The sequence below is a fragment of the Eublepharis macularius genome, chromosome 6, assembly GCF_028583425.1.
Source record: "Eublepharis macularius isolate TG4126 chromosome 6, MPM_Emac_v1.0, whole genome shotgun sequence".
Taxonomy (NCBI): Eukaryota; Metazoa; Chordata; class Lepidosauria; order Squamata; family Eublepharidae; genus Eublepharis; species Eublepharis macularius.
In genome coordinates this window covers 86,695,425-86,714,460 of record NC_072795.1, presented here as the reverse complement: position 1 = coordinate 86,714,460, position 19,036 = coordinate 86,695,425, and the positions used below count along the sequence as shown (strand labels likewise).

Genomic DNA, 19,036 nt, shown 5'->3' with positions numbered 1-19,036 from the left:
TGCTCCATTCCCTGCTGGTCTTCCAAGCAGCTGCCTCTGGAGGGGCTTGGAATAGTCCCACTCCTGTCATCCTCCCCGAGGTCTTCATCCTCTGAAGACTCAGAGGCCACAATACTATCCCCCCCCTCAGGGCCCCCCTCTGGAAGCACCGGCGCTGGCTTGCGGGGGTATGCCTCATGGAAAGCTCGAACCAATGCCAGGGCATGGACCTGGTCTGCAGGTTCCCAAGAGTTGTCCTCAGGCCCATATCCTTTCCATTCGATCAAATATTGCAGCTGGCCTCGGCGATAGCGGGAGTCAAGGATTCAGACGACCTCATATTCCTCGTGGTCATCCACCCATATGGGCAGAGGTGTCGGCATGGCAGGGCGTAGCGGGGCCGGGGCCGGGGCCGGTAGGAGTAAGGAACGATGAAACACAGGGTGTACCCAAAGTGTAAGTGGCAGGTCCAACCGGAAGGCTACAGGATTGATTTGGTCCACCACCGTGAAGGGTCCAATGTATCGGGCATCCAATTTCTGAGAGGGTCTGGTACTGCGGAGGTGGCGAGTGGATAGCCATACCCTGTCCCCAATATGGATATCCTTTCTTGGTTGCCGGGCTTGGTCGGCTCTGGCCTTGTAGGCCGCCTTGGCCTGATCGAGGTGTTCCCTTAGCAAGTCATGTTGAGCTTGCAATTCCCGGGTCAGGGCGTCTGCTGCAGGGACAGGCGAGTGAGGCAGAACCTCCGGAAAATGGCGTGGGTGGTACCCATAGTTAGCCTGGAAAGGTGTTTGTCGTGTCGAGGAGTGGACGGCGTTGTTGTATGCAAATTCTGCCAGGGGCAGCAGGGATGCCCAATTGTCCTGTTGATGGTTGCAATAACAACGAAGGTACTGCTCAAGGACTGCATTAACATGTTCGGTCTGCCCATCAGTCTGCGGGTGGTGGGCTGAGGAAAAGTGCAATCGGGTGTCTTCCAAGCAGCTGCCTCTGGAGGGGCTTGGAATAGTCCCACTCCTGTCATCCTCCCCGAGGTCTTCATCCTCTGAAGACTCAGAGGCCACAGCACTATCCCCCCCCCTCAGGGCCCCCCTCTGGAAGCACCGGAGATGGCTTGCGGGGGTATGCCTCATGGAAACCTACACTAGGAGGGAGTGTAGGGCCCGCCAGAACCATGAGGTGAACTGAGTGCCGTGATCTGTGATGATATGTTCGGGGAGTCCATGGAGTCAGAAAATGTGTTGCAGGTACAATAACGTGGTCTCCCGGGCCGTCGGTGTTCCTGAACAAGGGATGAAGTGAGCCATTTTCGTGAAGGAATCCACCACTACCAAAATGGAGGAATGGGGTCCCGACTTTGGCAGCTCAACAATGAAGTCCATGGTGACTGTGTGCCAGGGTCCTGGTGGAGTGGGCAGGGGTTGCAGCAGGCCAGCTGGCTTGCCTGGCTGATTCTTGGCCCTGTGGCAGACATCACAGGTGTTGACGTAGCGGGCCACGTCAGCGTGGATCCGGGGCCACCAGAATTCCCGTGTGGCAAGGTGCAACGTCCTGTACCTCCCAAAGTGGCCTGCGGAGCCCACATCATGGGACAGGTGGAGGACCTCCCTACGCAAGGGACCAGCCGGCACATAGAGGCGCCCCTGATGCAGTATCAAGCCGGCTTGGACAGTGATCTTTGCTCCTACAGGGATTTCCTGGTCGTGCATTGCTTGCACCTGCTTCCGGGCCCAGGGATCATGGAGTTGTTGCTGTTGGATGCGTTGCCGGAGGGACGGGGGGGTTGGTGGCGGCAGCAAAGGCAGTTGGCAGCAAGATCGTGGTTGGGGGAGTCGTGGGTACCTGATCCTGGTAATGCTCAGGTTTCCGAGACAAAGCATCTGCTTTCCGATTCTGGGTACTAGGGATGTAAGTAATGGTGAGATTGAAACAAGAGAAGAATAGCGACCACCGGATTTGCCACTGATTCAGCTGTTGGGCAGTCTGCAGGTATTCTAGGTTCCGGTGATCGGTCCAGATCTGCACGGGATGGCGTGCTCCTTCGAGGTGGTGATGCTAAACCTCCAGAGCAACCTTGATGGCCAGTAGTTCTCGCTCCCAAATGGTGTAGTTGCGTTCTGCGAGAGTTAGCTGGCGAGAATAGAACGCACAGGGCTGAAGCTGATCTGCTGGTCTTTGCCGCTGGGACAGGATGGCTTCCACTGCAACATTGGAGGCGTCTGTTTCTACCATGAAGGGCAAGGCAGGGTCGGGATGTCGCAACACTGGGTCGGAGGCCATGCGCTCCTTCAAGACTTGGAATGCCCCCTGGGCTTCTTGGTCCCATTGGAAAGGCTCCTTCGGTCGTAGCAGCTGGGTCAGGGGAGCCGCTAATCACGCGTACCCTTCCACGAACTGCCAATAGTAATTAGTGAACCCAAGGAACCGTTGCAGATCCTTGCGGTTCCAGGGGGGCGCCATGTCAGGATAGCTGCCAACTTTTCTGGGTCCATCCGGATGCCTTGAGGGGAAATGTGGTGGCCCAAGAAGTCAATGGTGGTCTGATGGAATGCACACTTCTCAAGCTTGGCATATAGCCGGTGTTCCCGGAGGCATTGCAGTACTGTCCGGACATGGGCCGTGTGGCAGGCAGGATCGCGGGAGTAGATCAGGACATCGTCCAGGTACACCACCACGAAGCGGTCTATCAGGTCCCGGAGTACCTCATGGATGTACCTCTGGAACACAGCTGGGGCATTACAAATGCCAAAAGGCATGACCAGGTACTCGTACTGTCCATAGCGAGTGCCGAACGCAGTCTTCCACTCATCCCCAGCTCGGATCCGGATAAGGTTATACGCCCCTCTGAGGTCCAACTTGGTGAACAGTTGTGCTCCATTTACTCGCTCCAACAGTTCTGGGATCAATGGAAGGGGGTACCGATCTTTCACTGTAATTTTATTGAGGGTGCGGTAATCATTACAGAGACAAAGCTCCCCACACTTCTTCTTCACAAACAACACAGGTGCCAAGGTGGGGGAGGTAGAGGTTCGAATAAACCCGCATTGCAAGTTCTTGTCCAGAAAATCCCGGAGGGCTTGGCGCTCTGGCTCGGAAAGCGAGTATAACCGACCAACAGGCAGGGGCGCTCGTGGTTGCAAGTCAATCCCACAATCAAAGGGGCGGTGTGGGGGAAGTTGGTCTGCCCCCTTCTCTTCAAATACATCTCAAAAATCCACATACGGTGAAGGGAGAGACCCGGTCTCCACAGGCGCAGTCACTCCTAAGAGAGTGCGGTCGTCCAGATGGGCACAGGGGTCCTGGAAACTCAGCTCTCAGTCTGTCCAATCTATCCATGGATTGTGCAACATCAGCCAGTCCATCCCCAGTACCAGCGGGAACCGGGGCATATGGACGATGTCCAACCTCAGAGTTTCCTGATGCCGATGGATGCACAAGGTCAAGTGCTGGGTCTCTTTGGTAACTGGCCCAGAGCGCAAGGGCCGGCCGTCAGTAGCTTCCACCTGGACTGCTGTAGCCTTGTCCTGTAGTGGCACATGGTGTTGGGTGGCAAAGGTGAGGTCCATATAGGAGCAGGAGGCCCCAGAATCCACGAGGGCATGGGACATGATCCATGGTCCCCCTGGTGCTTGCAGCCGGACCGGAACTAGGACGTGCTGTGGTCCCCCGCTGCCAGGTCCATCGAGCCCCCTTGCTTGCCCCAGGTAGCCAGGGCCCAAGGCCCCTGGGGCTTGGCATTTCCCGGTGTCTGCTGCTTCTCAGGGCAGATACTGGCAAAGTGTCCCGGCACCCCACAATAGAGGCACAGGTTAGCTCGGTGCCTCCGGTTTTTCTCCGTTGGGGTAAGGCGTGGTCTGGCAGCCCCAAGTTGCATGGGCTCCACCCCATCTTCCGAGGAACGGGTCACTGGGATTGCAGGGTCCCCTGGGGGAAGGGGGAGTCTGGTAGTCACACGGCCCCAGCTGCTACTCCAGGCGCCCATCTATTTGCAGGCTGAGTGCAATCAAGGCCTCAAGGGTGGCTGGCCGCTCCACCCGGGGTTAACTCGTCCAGCACTTCTACTGATAGGCCCTCCAAATATTGGTCATGTAAGGCACCATCATTCCAGTCCAAATCCAAAGCCAAAGTCTTGAACTCTGCAGCATAGGCTGCCACAGACATCTTCCCTTGCTGTAACCGTCTCAGCTGCCGATTAGCCCTTCCCTGTTTTTGAGGGTCAGAAAAAGCAGCCTGGAACTGGGTCAGGAAGGCTGCATAGTTGTTCAGCACAGGGGAGTCAGCTACCAGCAGGGGTGTGGCCCACTTAGCTGCATGGTCCTTTAACAAACTCAGCACAAAGGAGACTTTTGTTTGGTCATCAGGGAAATCTTGCTGTCGTACCTTCATGTAAAGCTTGCACTGGGCAAGGAATAGAGGAAAGTCAGCTATCTGCCCCCCCAAACTTGTCAGGCAACACCACTGGGCATTTACGTGGGGGGGGGGTGTCACAGCCCTGGAAGTCATTGCTGTGAGCTGATGCTGCATAGCTGACAACGCAGCAGAAACTTGCTAAAACTGTTCTTTCAGTGTTTGGTTCTCGGATATCAAAGCAGAAACCTGATTTTGTAGCTGTTGATTGTCAGCCACGAGACTCACAAACGCTGCAGCTGCGTCTCCTGTCTCCATGGTGACAGGGAGGAACTTCAGCCACGTGTGATTTATGGCAGAAGCACTCTGTGCTGGAATGCAGGCGGGGAGTCTGCCACAAGCCTCTCTGAACATCCGGAGTTCAACCAAGCCGACGGGGGAGCAGGCAGGAAGCGTAGTCCAAGGAGCCGAATGCAAGGGTCAGAGCCAAAGAGCAGTCAGAGCAGAACTGAGTTGCAGTAGAACCGGGTGGGTCTGTGCGCAGGGGCTTCTGCAACGAGGGAAAGGGCATCCTGGCTTAAGAGCTCTCACCTGCAGGGCAGTACTGCACCCTGTTACAACTCAAGGTCGTTACGTCGTTGTTTGAGTGCCTGAAGCCTTGCACTTCGCCTCCTTTCCTGTGCAGCAAGACGCTGTCTCCCTCTGCGCTGCCTATCAGGTTCAGGGGAGCTGGGTGGAGATTCTGCCCTGGTCTCAGGAGCTGGTGCAGGTAAGGGAACAGCCTCTGTCCCTGAGTCTGCCCTGGATTCCTCAACCTGCTCTGGCAAGGGTTCCTGCTGCTCCATTCCCTGCTGGTCTTCCAAGCAGCTGCCTCTGGAGGGGCTTGGAATATTCCCACTCCTGTCGTCCTCCCCGAGGTCTTCATCCTCTGAAGACTCAGAGGCCACAACACCGGGTGGCTATTTGTTCTTAACCCTCGCTAAGGTGGGGGTTGGGACAAGGGCCTGCCTTGTGTAGGCTTGGGGGCCATTTTGTTTTGCCTGTATATCGGCCATTTTGTGCAGTCCCTGTGGCCTGCTGGAGGTGTGTGCACAGCGCCATCTAGGGGCAGCATCATGTCATTGTTCCTGCTGGGGCTCTTTCGAATTTGGTTCCAGGCATAGTGCTGATTAGCAGGGAGGGTGTTGCAGTGGGTCAGTGAGACACTGGTTAAGTGGTTGGGCTGTGAACCAGTCCGGAAAATCCAACCAATCAGATATCAATTGGCGTTTGGTGACTCAATTGTATTCAACTGCTGGGTCACCTTTCTTGACAGTCATGCCACCCAAGAAAGGGGGTGGCCTGTCTCAGGGGAAGCAGCCTGCTAAGCGGCCAGCGCCAAGGAACCCCCCTCCGGCTCTGTCTTCTTCAGACGAGGATGAAAGCCCGAGTAGGCAGGAATTTATAGAGCGTATTGCTGCTCTTGAGAGGGTTAAGGGTAGCACGGGATCAGCTGTTGTGCCCACTCGGCCACGCAGGAGTGCTAGGAAAATCTTGAAGGCTGACTTTAATAAAGATTTTGCCTCTCGCCTTTCGGCCCTTGAGAGACTATCAGAAGAGGCGGCAAGTGATGGAGGCAGTGGCCACGAACATCCTACTCCCCTTGAAGGTGTGGCTGAAGTGGACCAGGAATGGCCAGTTGACAGTGGGCAAGTTGCCATAGCAGTGGAACCGCCTGTACCTGATGGTAAGGTAAGGACCCTCTGCCCCAGCAGGGCGCCGCTTGGCCCTGGGGCCCCTGGGGGCAGGCAGCTGCCACCGGCATTTCTGCGCCTTCTGTTTTGAGTGCTTATCCCACACAGGGTTTGCCTTCTGCTGGCCCGCCAATGTGGCCTACTTATGCCGGTGGCTCTGTGTTCCAGCAGCAGGCACAGGTTTTGCCAACTGTGGGCAGTGCTACCAATTGGGATGGACAAGCCTTTCCTTTTCCCTCAGCCGGATGGCCTTATGGCTACGGTGGTCAGGCAGGCTTAGCCTCTTATGGATCCCAGGGATATGGCATGGTCCCTTACAGGGCATTGTCTCCCGGGGATACTGCATTGTCGTTGGGTGATCACTTGACTCAGGCCACCCGGGACAAGATCATAAGGGGCAAGTACGTAGATGTCTTTACCCTTCTCTTCAGGGAACTGGAGAAGAAGAATAAGGATAATCTTGACGATAGGGATAAGGAGAAGATACTGCAGAAGGACTGACAGGACCTGGGCTCATTGGTTGCCTGGGTCCCTGGTTTATGTAGGGGTATTGGCTAGGGATCATCCATGTAGGGCTCTCCCCCTCTTCCAATACATGAATATTATTAACACGGGGTACACAGACTTTGAGGGGGCAGCTTAGCTCAGGTACGATGAGGAATTCCGTATGCAAGCTGCTTTGATGCCCAGCCTCCCCTGGGATCAAATTCTAATTCAGTTGTGGGTGCAGGTCATGGCCCCTGCCAAGTCTAACCTCGGTGAGAGGACTGACAGCGGTCATATGATAATTCGGCCTTCCCAGAGTTCAGGTTCCCGCACCTCTGCGGGGCAGCAGGTTCAATTACGGCTGCTCTGTTGGGACTTTACGTCCAAGGGGGTGTGCCATAGAAAAGCATGCAAATATAGGCACAAGTGCCCTGCATGCGTTGGAACCCATCCATATTCAGCCTGCCCTAAAATGAGACAGGGAGGAAAATGCTTCGGGGGTGGAGGAGGCCAACAAGGGTCTGGTAAAGGGGCCCAGCCCGGTAAAGCTGAGGGTACTTGAATGGTTGCTTCAAGTTTACCCAAGGTGCAGGGATGCTGATTACTTACTTTCGGGTTTTAAGTTTGGGTTCAGGATCCCTTTTCAGGGTCCCCGGACGCCTTTCATGGCAGCCAACCTGAGATTGGTGGCTGGCATGGAAAAGGTGGTCCGACAAAATTTTTTGAAGGAATGTGCTGAGGGCAGGGTTTTAGGCCCCTTTGACGCCCCTCCTGTCCCGTCCCTGAGGGTCTCCCCTTTGGGGGTGGTGCCCAAAAAGGCACATGGGGAGTTTTGCCTCATCCACCACTTGTCTTCCCCCAAAGGGGGATCGGTGAATGATGGCATTCCTGATGAACTCTACACGGTGCACTACACTTCCTTTGAACAAGCGGTCAAGGTTGTGCGCCAGTATGGGGTGGGAGCCGAGATGGCTAAGTGCAACATCAAGTCTGCCTTTCGCCTGCTCCCTGTTCACCCAGAAGACTTTGAGCTCCTGGGTTTTCATTTGAGGGCAAGTTTTATATGGACAGGGCCCTTCCAATGGGGTGTTCCATATCTTGCTCGGCTTTTGAGCACTTCAGTTCCCTTTTGGAATGGGAGTTGCATCGCCGCTGTGCTTGCCCAGACACCGTCCATTATTTGGATGACTTTATGATGTCTGGGCCAGCGGGCTCAGGTCAGTGTGCAAGGCTATTGGCAAGTTTCATGGAGCTTTCTGAGGAACTTGGGGTTCCTTTGGCTCATGAGAAAACGGAGGGATCAGCTGTTGTCCTGATGTTTTTAGGAATTGAACTCAACACGGTTCAACAGACCTTAAGGTTGCCATTAGAGAAGGTGGTAGACCTTAGAGCCAGGTTAGAGGACTGCTTGGGTAGAGACAAGGTATCTCTCATTGAGCTGCAGCAATTAGTTGGCCATTTAAACTTTGCCTGTAAGGCACTTGTGCCTGGGAGGGCTTTCCGCAAGCAGCTGTGTGATGCTATGGGGACCTTGCGGTTGCCTCATCATCAATTGTGAATTAATAAAGGTATGCACGATGAATTATTGGTGTGGAAGGAATTCCTGGACACTTTTATGGGGTGACTTTCTGGAGGGAGGACCTGTTGTTAGAAGCAGAGCTCCAAGTCACCTCTGATGCCTCCGGGTCTACGGGCTTTGGAGTCTTTTTTAGGGAGCATTGGTGTGCTGACCAATGGCCCGCAGATTGGGTAGCCCAGGGATTGTCCAAAGACCTTACGTTTTTGGAGTTCTTTCCCTTGTTAGTGGCTGTGTGGCTTTGGGGACCACAATTGGCTAACCAGGCTGTCCACTTTTGGTGTGACAACTTGGCTGTAGTGCATGTGGTCAACACCATGTCATCTAGGTCCCCCAGGGTGATGAGGTTGGTAAGGGCCTTTATGTTGAAATGTTTACAATTAAACATTTTGTTTAGGGCCAGACACGTTCCAGGTGTTAACAATGGTGTGGCAGATGCTTTGTCTCGCCAACAGATGGAATGATTCTGGCAGCTTGCCCCTTGGGCCAACAGGCAACCAGCGAGGATGCCCCAGGAGCTTTGGCAGCTTGGACGGCAGAAGCGAATAGAGCGATCCAACTGTCCATTGCCCCCAGCACACACAGGGCCTACGACCATGCGGTAGGGCAGCTTTATCAGTCTAGAGCAATGGCAGGGCTCTGGTAGTCATGGCCCATCCCGCCTGAGCACCTGATGCACTTTTGTGTAGTGCAGCGTGGGAGGGGTCTTTCTGTGAAGTCAATTAAAGGTCAGCTGGCCGCTTTAGCATTTGCCAACAAAGCACGTGGTTTACCTGAATTCATGGGTGTTTTCAGGATTAGAAAGATGCTGGAAGGCTGGGCCAGGGAAGTTAGAACGGCAAGTAACCCCAGGCAGCCCATCTCCCCATCTGTATTCAAGGGGTTGGGGACCGCTTGGGGGGAAGTGTGCTCCTCAGTGTTTGAAAGGAAGCTCTTTCATGCTGCTTCCTTGACAGCATTCTTTGGGGCCTTTCGAGTTAGTGAGCTGGTGGCCTCATCTCATACAGACACTTCTGGCCGGGCCTTGACAGCACAGGATGTTAAATTTATTGGGAACAAAGTCTTCCTTGGTATTTGGCGGTCCAAGATGGACTAGCGGCAGCAGGGGAACACTTTGCTTTTGGGCTCATGCTTGGAAAAGGAGCTTTGTCCTGTTAAGGCCCTCAGGGACTATGTCACACCTCGTGGGGAAGACCAGGGTGTCTTTTTCCACCATGAAGATCAGACCCCATTAACTAAGTTTCAGTTTTGGGCTGTGATAGAGAGGGCTCTTAAGAAAATAGACTTGTCGGGGGTCAAATTCGGCACCCATTCCTTCCGGATTGGGGCGGCCTCTACTGCAGCTGCTATGGGGTACCCTCAGCAGGCCATACAGCGAGTGGGCAGGTGGAGGTCAAGGGCGTTTTGGTCCTATATCCGCCCCCTGCCTCAATTTTAAATGGCCTTACTAATTGCTCTTTCCTCAGATGCCGTGTCGGGCCAAGCGAGGAAGAGGATCCTGATATGCAGCCACAGCATGGTGTTCTGGGTGGCCTACCAAGCCAAGAGAACGCTGACAGGATCCCAGCTGGGTTTGAGTGCTGTGGCCACTGTGGAGTGGCAGGGCTGGCATGGCCTCAGATGGTCCAGTTTGCTGCCCCTCTTGTTTCAGGGATGGAAAGGTCCTCCCCCACACATTTTGGTCATTCACCTTGGTGGTAATGACTTTGGGGCTGGGGCAGGGCAAGGCCCTGTCGATGCAAGTAGCGGAAGACCTAAGTTGTATAAGAAGCCGATGGCCAGGCATGCTTATATTTTGGTCGGAGAGGCTACAGAGACGGGTTTGGCAGGAAGCCTTAGATCCCAGGGCGATTGAGAAGGCTCGACGTAAGGCTAATCATGCCATCAAGAAGTCTTTGGGGCAAGGCTTGGGCATTTATTTGCCACACCCCAAGATTAGGGCCGAATTTGCCCACCTCTACAGAGGCAACGGTGTACACCTGTCACCTGAGGGCAATGATATATTTTTGGATGACCTATGGCAAGGGCTACAGTTGGCTTTAAGCCATGTATGGGGCACGAGGGTCTAAACAGAGGCTTGACCCTTGCGGTGGCAGGAGATTTTGGGGAATAGGGTGTGGGCCGGTGAGCACCCAGTGGCGCTTCCCCAGGGGTGGGGAAAAGGGTCTGCCATCAGTGCAGTATGCTTTTGGTGGCTACCATAACACGGGCAGACGCCTGCGGGGATCCCCAGGCACAAGGCCTTCCCTCATGCTAGATGGCTGGGGTGTAATAGGTACTTAATGGGGGGATCCATGGCCTGGCTGGCCGGGTTGCAGCCATTCGTGAGATGGCCTACACCCGGGGCTTTGGGGCTCACCCAGGCAGGTCAAGGCGGAGGTCCAGAGTTTATCCCGTGGCTTGACCTGTACCACTTAGTTAGCTCTTGCAGTGCTTTATATTTATGGTCATTTTAATAAAAGGCCCTTTTATCCAAGCCTGTGTCTGTCTCTTCATTCCGGATGGGGTTGCAATTCGGCTCTTCCAGCAGCAGCATAATGCCACTTAAGCTGGGAACCATCATTTGCAGCCCTGCCCGGTTGAAAGGAGACAGGCTCCCTTCCCGGGCATATGGGGCTTTGCCAGGTGGGCGGAGTCAGGAGCCTTATATGGTTGCTCTGCCCTTCCCGGCATCAGTTGCTTTGCTCGCTCGGCCCACCCACCTCACCCTGTTTTTAGTGCAGGAATAGCCAGCTGCTGTGTCCAGAGCCAGGTAGTAATTTTTCCCTCTTTTCCCTGATTGGTGTTCGGGGTCTGAGTCCCAGCCCCCAGACTTGCCAGGAGGGAACAGTGGGAGGCAACCGGGAGGCAGCAGCCCTGCCACCCCAGCCAGCAACCAGGTCCAGAACCTGCCTACTCCAGGGGGAAGGGGCGAAAGGCCAAAGCCTCAGAGGGCTGGAGGGAGCAGGGAGAGACCAGCTAGTCCCACCCTCCACAGGGAGGAGAGGGGGCTAAGCAGGCCAGAGGAAAAGGGCCAAGGCAGGGGGAATAGGGACCCAGCAGCAGCCCAAACAGAGCCCTTACCAGCCAAGGAGGAGAAGCAGCCACTACAGCCCAGAGCCACACCCCGGACAGAGGACAGTAGCCTGGCTCAGGAGTTGCTAGGAGCCAATCCCCTCCAGGTGGAGCTGCCACAGGCATTCTGGGGGAGGAGATGGGGAGCCCCACCCAGCATCAATGAGCAGGCAGCCCAGAAGCTGGCCACGACAATTCCTCGCGAGCAAGGCCAGGGAAGCTCAGCAGCACAGAAGCTGGCTGAGGCAGCTCCTCGTGAGCAAGGCCAAGGAGACCTCAGCTGGGGATGGCTCGCATTCAACCCCACCCTGCCAGCAAGGCAAGGAAGCCTAGAAGGGATTAGTGATAGGAGGGAAACACCTGAGGGGAGGCACAGCTGGGCCAAGTCAGGAGAGGGAACAAGCCTGGAAGGAGGGCAGGGCGGAGAAAGGAAACCCTATAAAGGGTGGCTAGGAAGAGCTCTGAGGTGGTGGGCGTGAGTAAGGAGTGATGGAGCGGAGCCTTGGAGGAGAGTTCTGGGAAGAGAAGATGATGGAGGACGCAGGGGGTGAGCAGGCCAGGTTGAGCAGGCCAGCGAGTGGACTGAGAGGGAGTCTGGGTGATGTATACTGCCCCTCCTTCCACAGACCAGTGTCCTGCAGCATCTCTGGTGCCCCTCTGATGTCAGGGCCAGCCCAGCCGGCTCCCCGCCTAGTGGTGGCAGTGACAGGCCCTGACAAGTGGCTTTTGGGAGGGTTTTTTTTCCGCCTACCTTGCACTAATGGCAGTGTTATGAGTTCTTGTTGGGTGGTGCTGTTTAGCTAGTTGCTGGCAGGAGATTTTTGGGAATAGGGTGCAGGCCGGTGAGCACCCAGTGGCATTTCCCCGAGGGTGGGGAACAGGGTCTGCCATCAGTGCGGTATGCTTTTGGCGGCTACCATAACACGGGCAGATGCCTGCGAGGATCCCCAGGCACAAGGCCTTCCCTCATGCTAGATGGCTGGGGTGTAATAGGTACTTGATGGGGGGATCCATGGCCTGGCTGGCCGGGTTGCAGCCATTCGTGAGATGGCCTACACCCAGGGCTTCGGGGCTCACCCAGGCAGGTCAAGGCGGAGGTCCGGAGTTGATCCCATGGCTTGACCTGTACCGCTTAGTTAGCTCTTGCCGTGCTTTATGTTTATGGTCATTTTAATAAAAGGCCCTTTTATCCAAGCCTGTGTCTGTCTCTTCATTCCGGATGGGGTTGCAATTAATATCATCCTGCTATATTACACAGCAACCAAGGGTGACAGAATGGAAAAGGTTGGCGTAATTAAGAAGCACAGAAAATGGCGCCTCAGCCCAAGTGACTGTTAATGAAAATTAGCTCTGAGGGACTTTTTTTATGGAAGAATCTTTGCCGACATTGCCACCTTTCAATTATCCTTCCTCCAGCCAAACCTTCCTCCAACAAGTGGCTTTTCTTATAATGGAACAGCCATTAAGTTGGAGGAAGGCTCCTTAGATTAAAGGCTTCAAACTTGAGCCAAAAGGAAAAGTGGGATATGTATCAGAATGAATCTTCAATAACAAACAGTTCTGTGCAATATGGTCTCTTTGTAGGGTACCTCTCTGCAACAAATCTTCTACTCATTAGACGAGCACAGTTACTCATTTAAGCACCAAGACACATTATTTGAAACTATGCAGAACAGACTAAAGAACTTCACCAGGGTGTAAATAGAAATAGTTCAAAATTATACCTTTGCAAGCAGGGAAACCACAAGGACTTGCAGGAAGGTAGCTCATTTCCTTTCCCCCACTATTTGCCATTTCCCTTATCTGACAACCCCATATTCTCTCCCCCTTTCCTGATTCCTTCCTGCCCATCAGCCAACCTATCTCCCCTTCCTTTCTTCAGTTTTCCCACCTTCCCTCCCACTGACAGCCTCTGTCTCAGAAAACTATAACCAACTTGTGCAGTGCCAGCTGAGCCTGGCCCAGTTGTGCAGAGGGGAACCCACACTGACTTGCAGGAGATGTCTAACTTATTGTTGTGGTTGCCTAGCAACTGAGGTAATCTATTTCATAAAACTACGGGAACTTTTAAAATCATTTTTAAAGGGTATTTATTTTTGAGTTTAGATTTTTCTACAAACTTGGGGCTTTTCTCAGGTTTGTAGAAATATCTTTTTTGTCTGTCCGTGGATGGCCTCAGTCACTGGATTTAAGTATCCACAGACTACAGATGGGACCACTTTGAGAATTAAATGTATTGATATCTCTGTTCCGTAACAATGCCACCATTCTTTACATTCCTCTATTTCTCCTTCTGAGAGCGTCAATTTTCCTTTTTTTAAAAATCTCATGACCAGAGTTAGGCCTGCTGGCTCCGTACTTACCCATGGTGCTGACAGGGGAGACAGCCTCACATTGACAGAGGCCCTGGGAGCAACAACGGGGCTGAAGAAGCCAGCCAGGGAGACAGCCTCCAGGATGCCAAGGGATGAGCCCCTGCAAGCAGTGTTAGGGCCACAGAAGCCAGCCCAGGCAAACCAGCCCCTAGCACAGACCAAAGGAGGGCCACAGCAGCCAAGTAGAGCAGCTCCAATCAGCTGGACCATGCACCCACTGCTGCACACGTAAGAGGGTGGGTAGAGGACACTTGCCCCAATGTATGGAGCCCATATGAGGGGACGGTGCTGCTGGCAGGAGCAAGAAAGCAAAGATGGAACCCAGAAGGGCAGGGAATAGTATTGGAAGGCTAATCAGCAGTTCAGGGAACTGGGAGAGGGTTAGTTGGGCCTGGAGCAGGGCTGACCTTAGCAGGGCCTTTAAAAAGAGGACAGGAGCATGGCCAGAGAGGAAAGGCACAGCCTAGAGGGAGCAACAGAGGATGAGGCACATGGTGGGGGAGAGAGGAACGAGGGTGACAGCCAACCCCATACTCTCCCATTTCTGAGGCTTCCTCTCTCTCGGTCCCTTTAAAAAGAACCAGGGTGGAGATAGCTGACACCTCAGGCTCAGACCCTGACCACGGAGACCCGGACACCTCTATGATCCTTAAAAACCATGCCTCTCTGCTTGCAGCCTTCATATTTCTTCTGTGGATTTTTACATCTGTTTTCTTGAAGCCTGAAGCTTAGGAACACATCTTCCATCAGAATTTCCAATGATACAGTGGAATATAAATAAACTATGTTTTATAGTGGCGGTAATAGACAAAGCAAAAGGAAATTCAAAGTAAACACATGGATTTCTAAATACAAGTAAGTATCAACAATAATCCCTGACATCTATGGGTTAATTGGTGTGACAAGAGGTTTTGTGATGCATTTAACAAACTATGATGATGGGGGCCAGTTTCATCATTTGCAACTTTTGTAATTTAGCAGATGTATGCAGACACACAATAACAATGCAAAACAAACCAGGAAACAGAAGTTCACTTACTCGTACTCTGATTTGAAGGGATGCTGTAATAATTTCCAAAGAAACCTTGTTTCGTGACACCTCCATCGCTGTGGAATCTGACTGTTATCATGTTAGACGTTGATGTATAGGTGAAAGTGAAACCATAACAAATTTTCCCAAGTAAAGGAGAGGTATGGAGTGGCCCATCATAGATCTCAACAAAATCACAGTTGCATCTGTATCTGTCACACACTTCAAGTCTGGAAAGTAAAAATCAACACGTTATTTTCCCCCTTTAAGTAGTGCAGTTAATCATAATGAGTTAGAAATGGCATCTGGCATCAGCCCCTTGAAAAAGGGCATTATTGCCCAACACAAGACAACTGATCAGGGTTTAATTTGAGCCAAGAGCAAATCATTGTTCAGACAGGGAATGTGTTTTGAACATATGCCTTCCAATGGGAATAACCAAACACATGTAGAGTGCCTTGAAAGCACTATAAAGTCACCATCGAATTCGTCAACACATCTGAAATTTGAACATATCACTTTATGCTGGCATATGGAGGAGCAGGACAAGAATCTAGGATACTGGAAGTTTGTCATGGACCCACTGGGTAACAAGTCAATTCTATGGTCCCAATGACAATTTCCACATTGGCAAACGTCAAAAGAGCCTGCATAAGACTGTTGCTATTTTTGATTTTGATACCATGAATTCTGTACCACGTCAGAGCTTTACTTACGTAAAAGTTTGAAATGTAAGCGATATACGGGAATCACTTTCTACACGTATTTCCCAAATACATTCAGCATTGTTTGGATAATTATTAGGATAAAATGGACTTTGTATTGTCCCAGAAGAATGTGTAAGGAAACCACCACAAGAATAATTCAGTCTTGAGGCTAAGAAACCAAGACAAAATACAGAATACACATAATTATTTAGAAAGGAGCTTGGATGTATCACATAGAACTATGGGTTGCATCCAAGCAAGTTTTCCACTGACATCTGGATTTGCTGCAGGCAGAGCTTTCATCCAGCAGCTCTGCCTGCAGCAGCATGTCATTTCCCACTTAAGTCAGAGCAAAGAAAGCTTAAAAGAGAGAGCCCCGGGAGCCATATTCAGAAAGAGCACAGCGTTGTATGCAATTTTCCAAATAATTCAGGAACCCACCATGCACCACCAAGAAAAAACCTGCACGTGGAAACAGCCCTGATGTATACATAATCATCACTTGCATCATCACAGGCTTGACGTGCACCGCTGGTTAGGCCCTTGCCAGGTTTTAGTTGTTGCAGTTCATGTTGTTGCCATAAAATAAAAAGTGGCCCTTTATTACCCGAGCCTTGTGTCTGCCTCTTTATTCTGACTGAGGGGGCAAAGGACTTCCTGAAAATTCCATTTTGTTGAGCCATATGGTGTTTATTCTGTACATTAAACTGAAGTTACACAGCTAATAAGAATTTAGATGTTACCTGTTGGTGTTGGCCACCATGTAGGACCTCAAAGGAAAAAGAGAGATAGAGAAACAAAAATTTATAAACAAATAAGGAACATTGCTGAGAGTCAAATTTCAGAAAACCAACCAAGGCTGTATCCACACATCCAAGTTCATCACTCAGTAATATCACTTGATTTGCAGATATCCACTGATGACATGCTCATGTAGATGAGCCATCTTGAAACAAATGATACTTTTCAGAAACTGGCAATTCCCAAGTTCACCCTATAGTACTATCCTAAGCAGAGATACACCCTTCTAAGTCCATTGAAGCTTTTTGTCTTAGAAGGGGGTAACTCTGCTTAGGATGGCAATGTGGGCAAAATGAGAATCAGCTTATAGTCATCTGCAAGAAGGCAGAAAGCATTGTAATATTAGGCTTCATTATAATTGGCTACTTTGACAGCTGACACCTCTGGCTAAGATCCTGACCCGGGAGAGCCTCACAACCCTATGGTCCTTAAAAACCATGCCTCTCTGCTTGCAGCCTTCATATTTCTTCTGTGTACGTTTACATCTGTTTTCAGGAAGCTTGGGAACACACCTTCCATCAGAATTTCCAGTGATGAAACAAAAACTGTGTTTTATACTGGCGGTTAAAGACAAAGCGAAAGGAAATTCAAAGGAAAAACACGGATTTCTAAATACAAGTATCAACATAATCCATGAAATCTATGGGTTATTCGCTGTGAATAAGAGGTTTTGTGATGCGTTTAACAAACCATCGTTATGTGTACTGGTTTCATTATTTGCTACTTCTATAATTTCACAGATATAAGAAGACACAAAATGATGCTGCAAAACAAACCAGGAAACAGAAGTTCACTTACTCGTACTCTGATCTGAAGGGATGCTGTAATAATTTGCAAAGAAACCTGGATTCGTGACACTTCCATCGCTGTGGAATCTGACTGTCATCATGTTAAATGTTGATATGTAGGTGAAATTGAATCCAGAACAAATTTTCCCAAGTAAAGGAGAGGTATGGAGTGGCCCATCATAGATCTCAACAAAATCACAGTTGCATCTGTATCTGTCACACACTTCAAGTCTGGAAAGTAAAAATTGACGTGTTATTTTTCCCCTCAGTAGTGCTGTTAATCATAATGAATTAGAAATGGCATCTGGCATCAGCCCCTTGAAAAAGGGCTTTATTGCCCAACACCAAGACAACCTATCAGGGTTTAATTTGAGCAAGAGCAAATCATTGTTCAGACAGGGAATGTGTTTTGAACATATGCCTTCAAATGGGAATAACCAAACACATGTAGAGTGCCTTAAAAGCACTATAAAGTCGCCATAGAATTCCTCAACACATCTGAAATTAGAACATATCACTTTAAACAAACTACACCCAAGACAGGCTTGTCTCCAACATTTCCATTTGCTAAACTTTGTCACTCTCTCACACATACATTTTCTATTACTAGACCTCACATAGGCTTGAGTACGTAGAAGGTGGGCAAGAATCTAGGAAGTCAATTCTACGGTCCCAATGACAATTTCCACATTGGCAAAGTGAATGTTAAAATAACTGGCATAACAGTTTTGCTATTTTTTATCTTGATACCATGAAATTTGTACCATGTCAGAGCTTTACTTACATAAATGTTTGAAATGTAAGCAATATACGGGAACCTCTTTGGATATATATTTCCCAAATACATTCAGCATAGTTTGGATAATTATTAGGATAAAGTGGACTTTGTATTGTCCCAGAAGAATGTGTGAGGAAACCACCACAAGAATAACTTGGTATTGAGGCTAAGAAACCAAGAAAAAAATACAGAACACAAATATATAATTATTTACAAAGAAGCTTGGATGTATCACATAGCTCTATGGGTAGGATCCTAGCCATTTCACCCTCTGGATTTGCTGCAGGCAAAATTTTCATCCAGCAGCTCTGCCTGCAGCAGTATGTCATTCCCCATTTAAGTCAGAGCGAAGAAAGCTTCAAAGGGAGAGCACGGGGAACCATATTCAGAAAGAGCACAGTGTTGTATGCATTTTACCAAATAATTCAAGAACCCCCTATGCACCACCAAGAAAAAACCTGCACATGGAAACAGCCCTGATGTGTACATAATCATCACCTGCAAAGATTTTCGTTTGCTTTCATTTACCAGTGTGGCTACATCTACACGCACCAAGGAAGGGTAGCATTCACAAAAATGAATGGGAAAGCATTTTGTAAGTACCCTCCCTCTACACAGTCAAATGTGTGCAAAAATCTGGATCAGCTATAAAGTTTGGAGAAGAGAGAGACTGCAGGGAACTTGAATTTTCCTTGGTTTTTATGTTAGCCCTGTTAATATACTTGTTACCAAGAAAAAAAAGACTGAGCTATTCTGTATTTTCTCTGTCACAAGGTGGTAAAATACAGCTGCCTTGCCATAGAACTTTCAAAAAGTTAACACTAGGAAACTTAGTACCAAAAGACTTCCTGAAAATTCCATTTTGTTGTGCCATTTGATGTTTATTCTGTACATTAAACTGAAGTTACAAAGCTAGTAAGACTTTAGATGTTACCTGTTGGGGTTGGCCACCATGTAGGACCTCAAAGGAAAAAGAGAGACCGAGAAACAAAAATTTATTATAAACAAATAAGCAACATTGCTGAGAGTCAAATTTCAGAAAACCATGCACACATTCAAGTTCATCACTCAATTATCACTTGATTTGCAGATATCCACTGATGACATGCCCATGTAGATGAGCCATAGCAATTCTGCCCATCAGTCCCAGCAAAAAAGGAGTTTCACATCATTAAAATAGTCAAAATAATAATGAGTAAAAGGGTGTCTGGGGTCTGAGGTGCAGCCGCAGGACTTGCTGGGGGGAGGGGATGGGAGACAGCTGGGAAACAACCACCCAGCCAGCACCCAGAGCGAGAACCTACCTATACAGGAGGGAGGGAAAGAAGCACCCAACCCTCAGAGGGTTAGAAGGGGCAAGTGGAGGCCACCTAATCCCA

At 50.5% G+C, this 19,036-nt stretch overlaps 1 protein-coding gene across 1 annotated transcript in view; it reads right to left on the bottom strand.

Moving 5' to 3' along the window:
• LOC129331769 (deleted in malignant brain tumors 1 protein-like) overlaps window positions 1-19,036 on the bottom strand; it is a 63,772-nt gene that overhangs the window by 11,971 nt on the left and 32,765 nt on the right. Inside the window, exons 12-17 of the mRNA XM_054982274.1 lie at window positions 18,592-18,618; window positions 17,664-17,823; window positions 16,890-17,110; window positions 16,034-16,060; window positions 15,300-15,459; window positions 14,593-14,813 (exon numbers count right to left, since the gene is read on the bottom strand). Of these exons, the coding sequence (XP_054838249.1) occupies window positions 14,593-14,813; window positions 15,300-15,459; window positions 16,034-16,060; window positions 16,890-17,110; window positions 17,664-17,823; window positions 18,592-18,618 (816 nt within the window). The remainder of the gene's footprint in view (window positions 1-14,592; window positions 14,814-15,299; window positions 15,460-16,033; window positions 16,061-16,889; window positions 17,111-17,663; window positions 17,824-18,591; window positions 18,619-19,036) is intronic.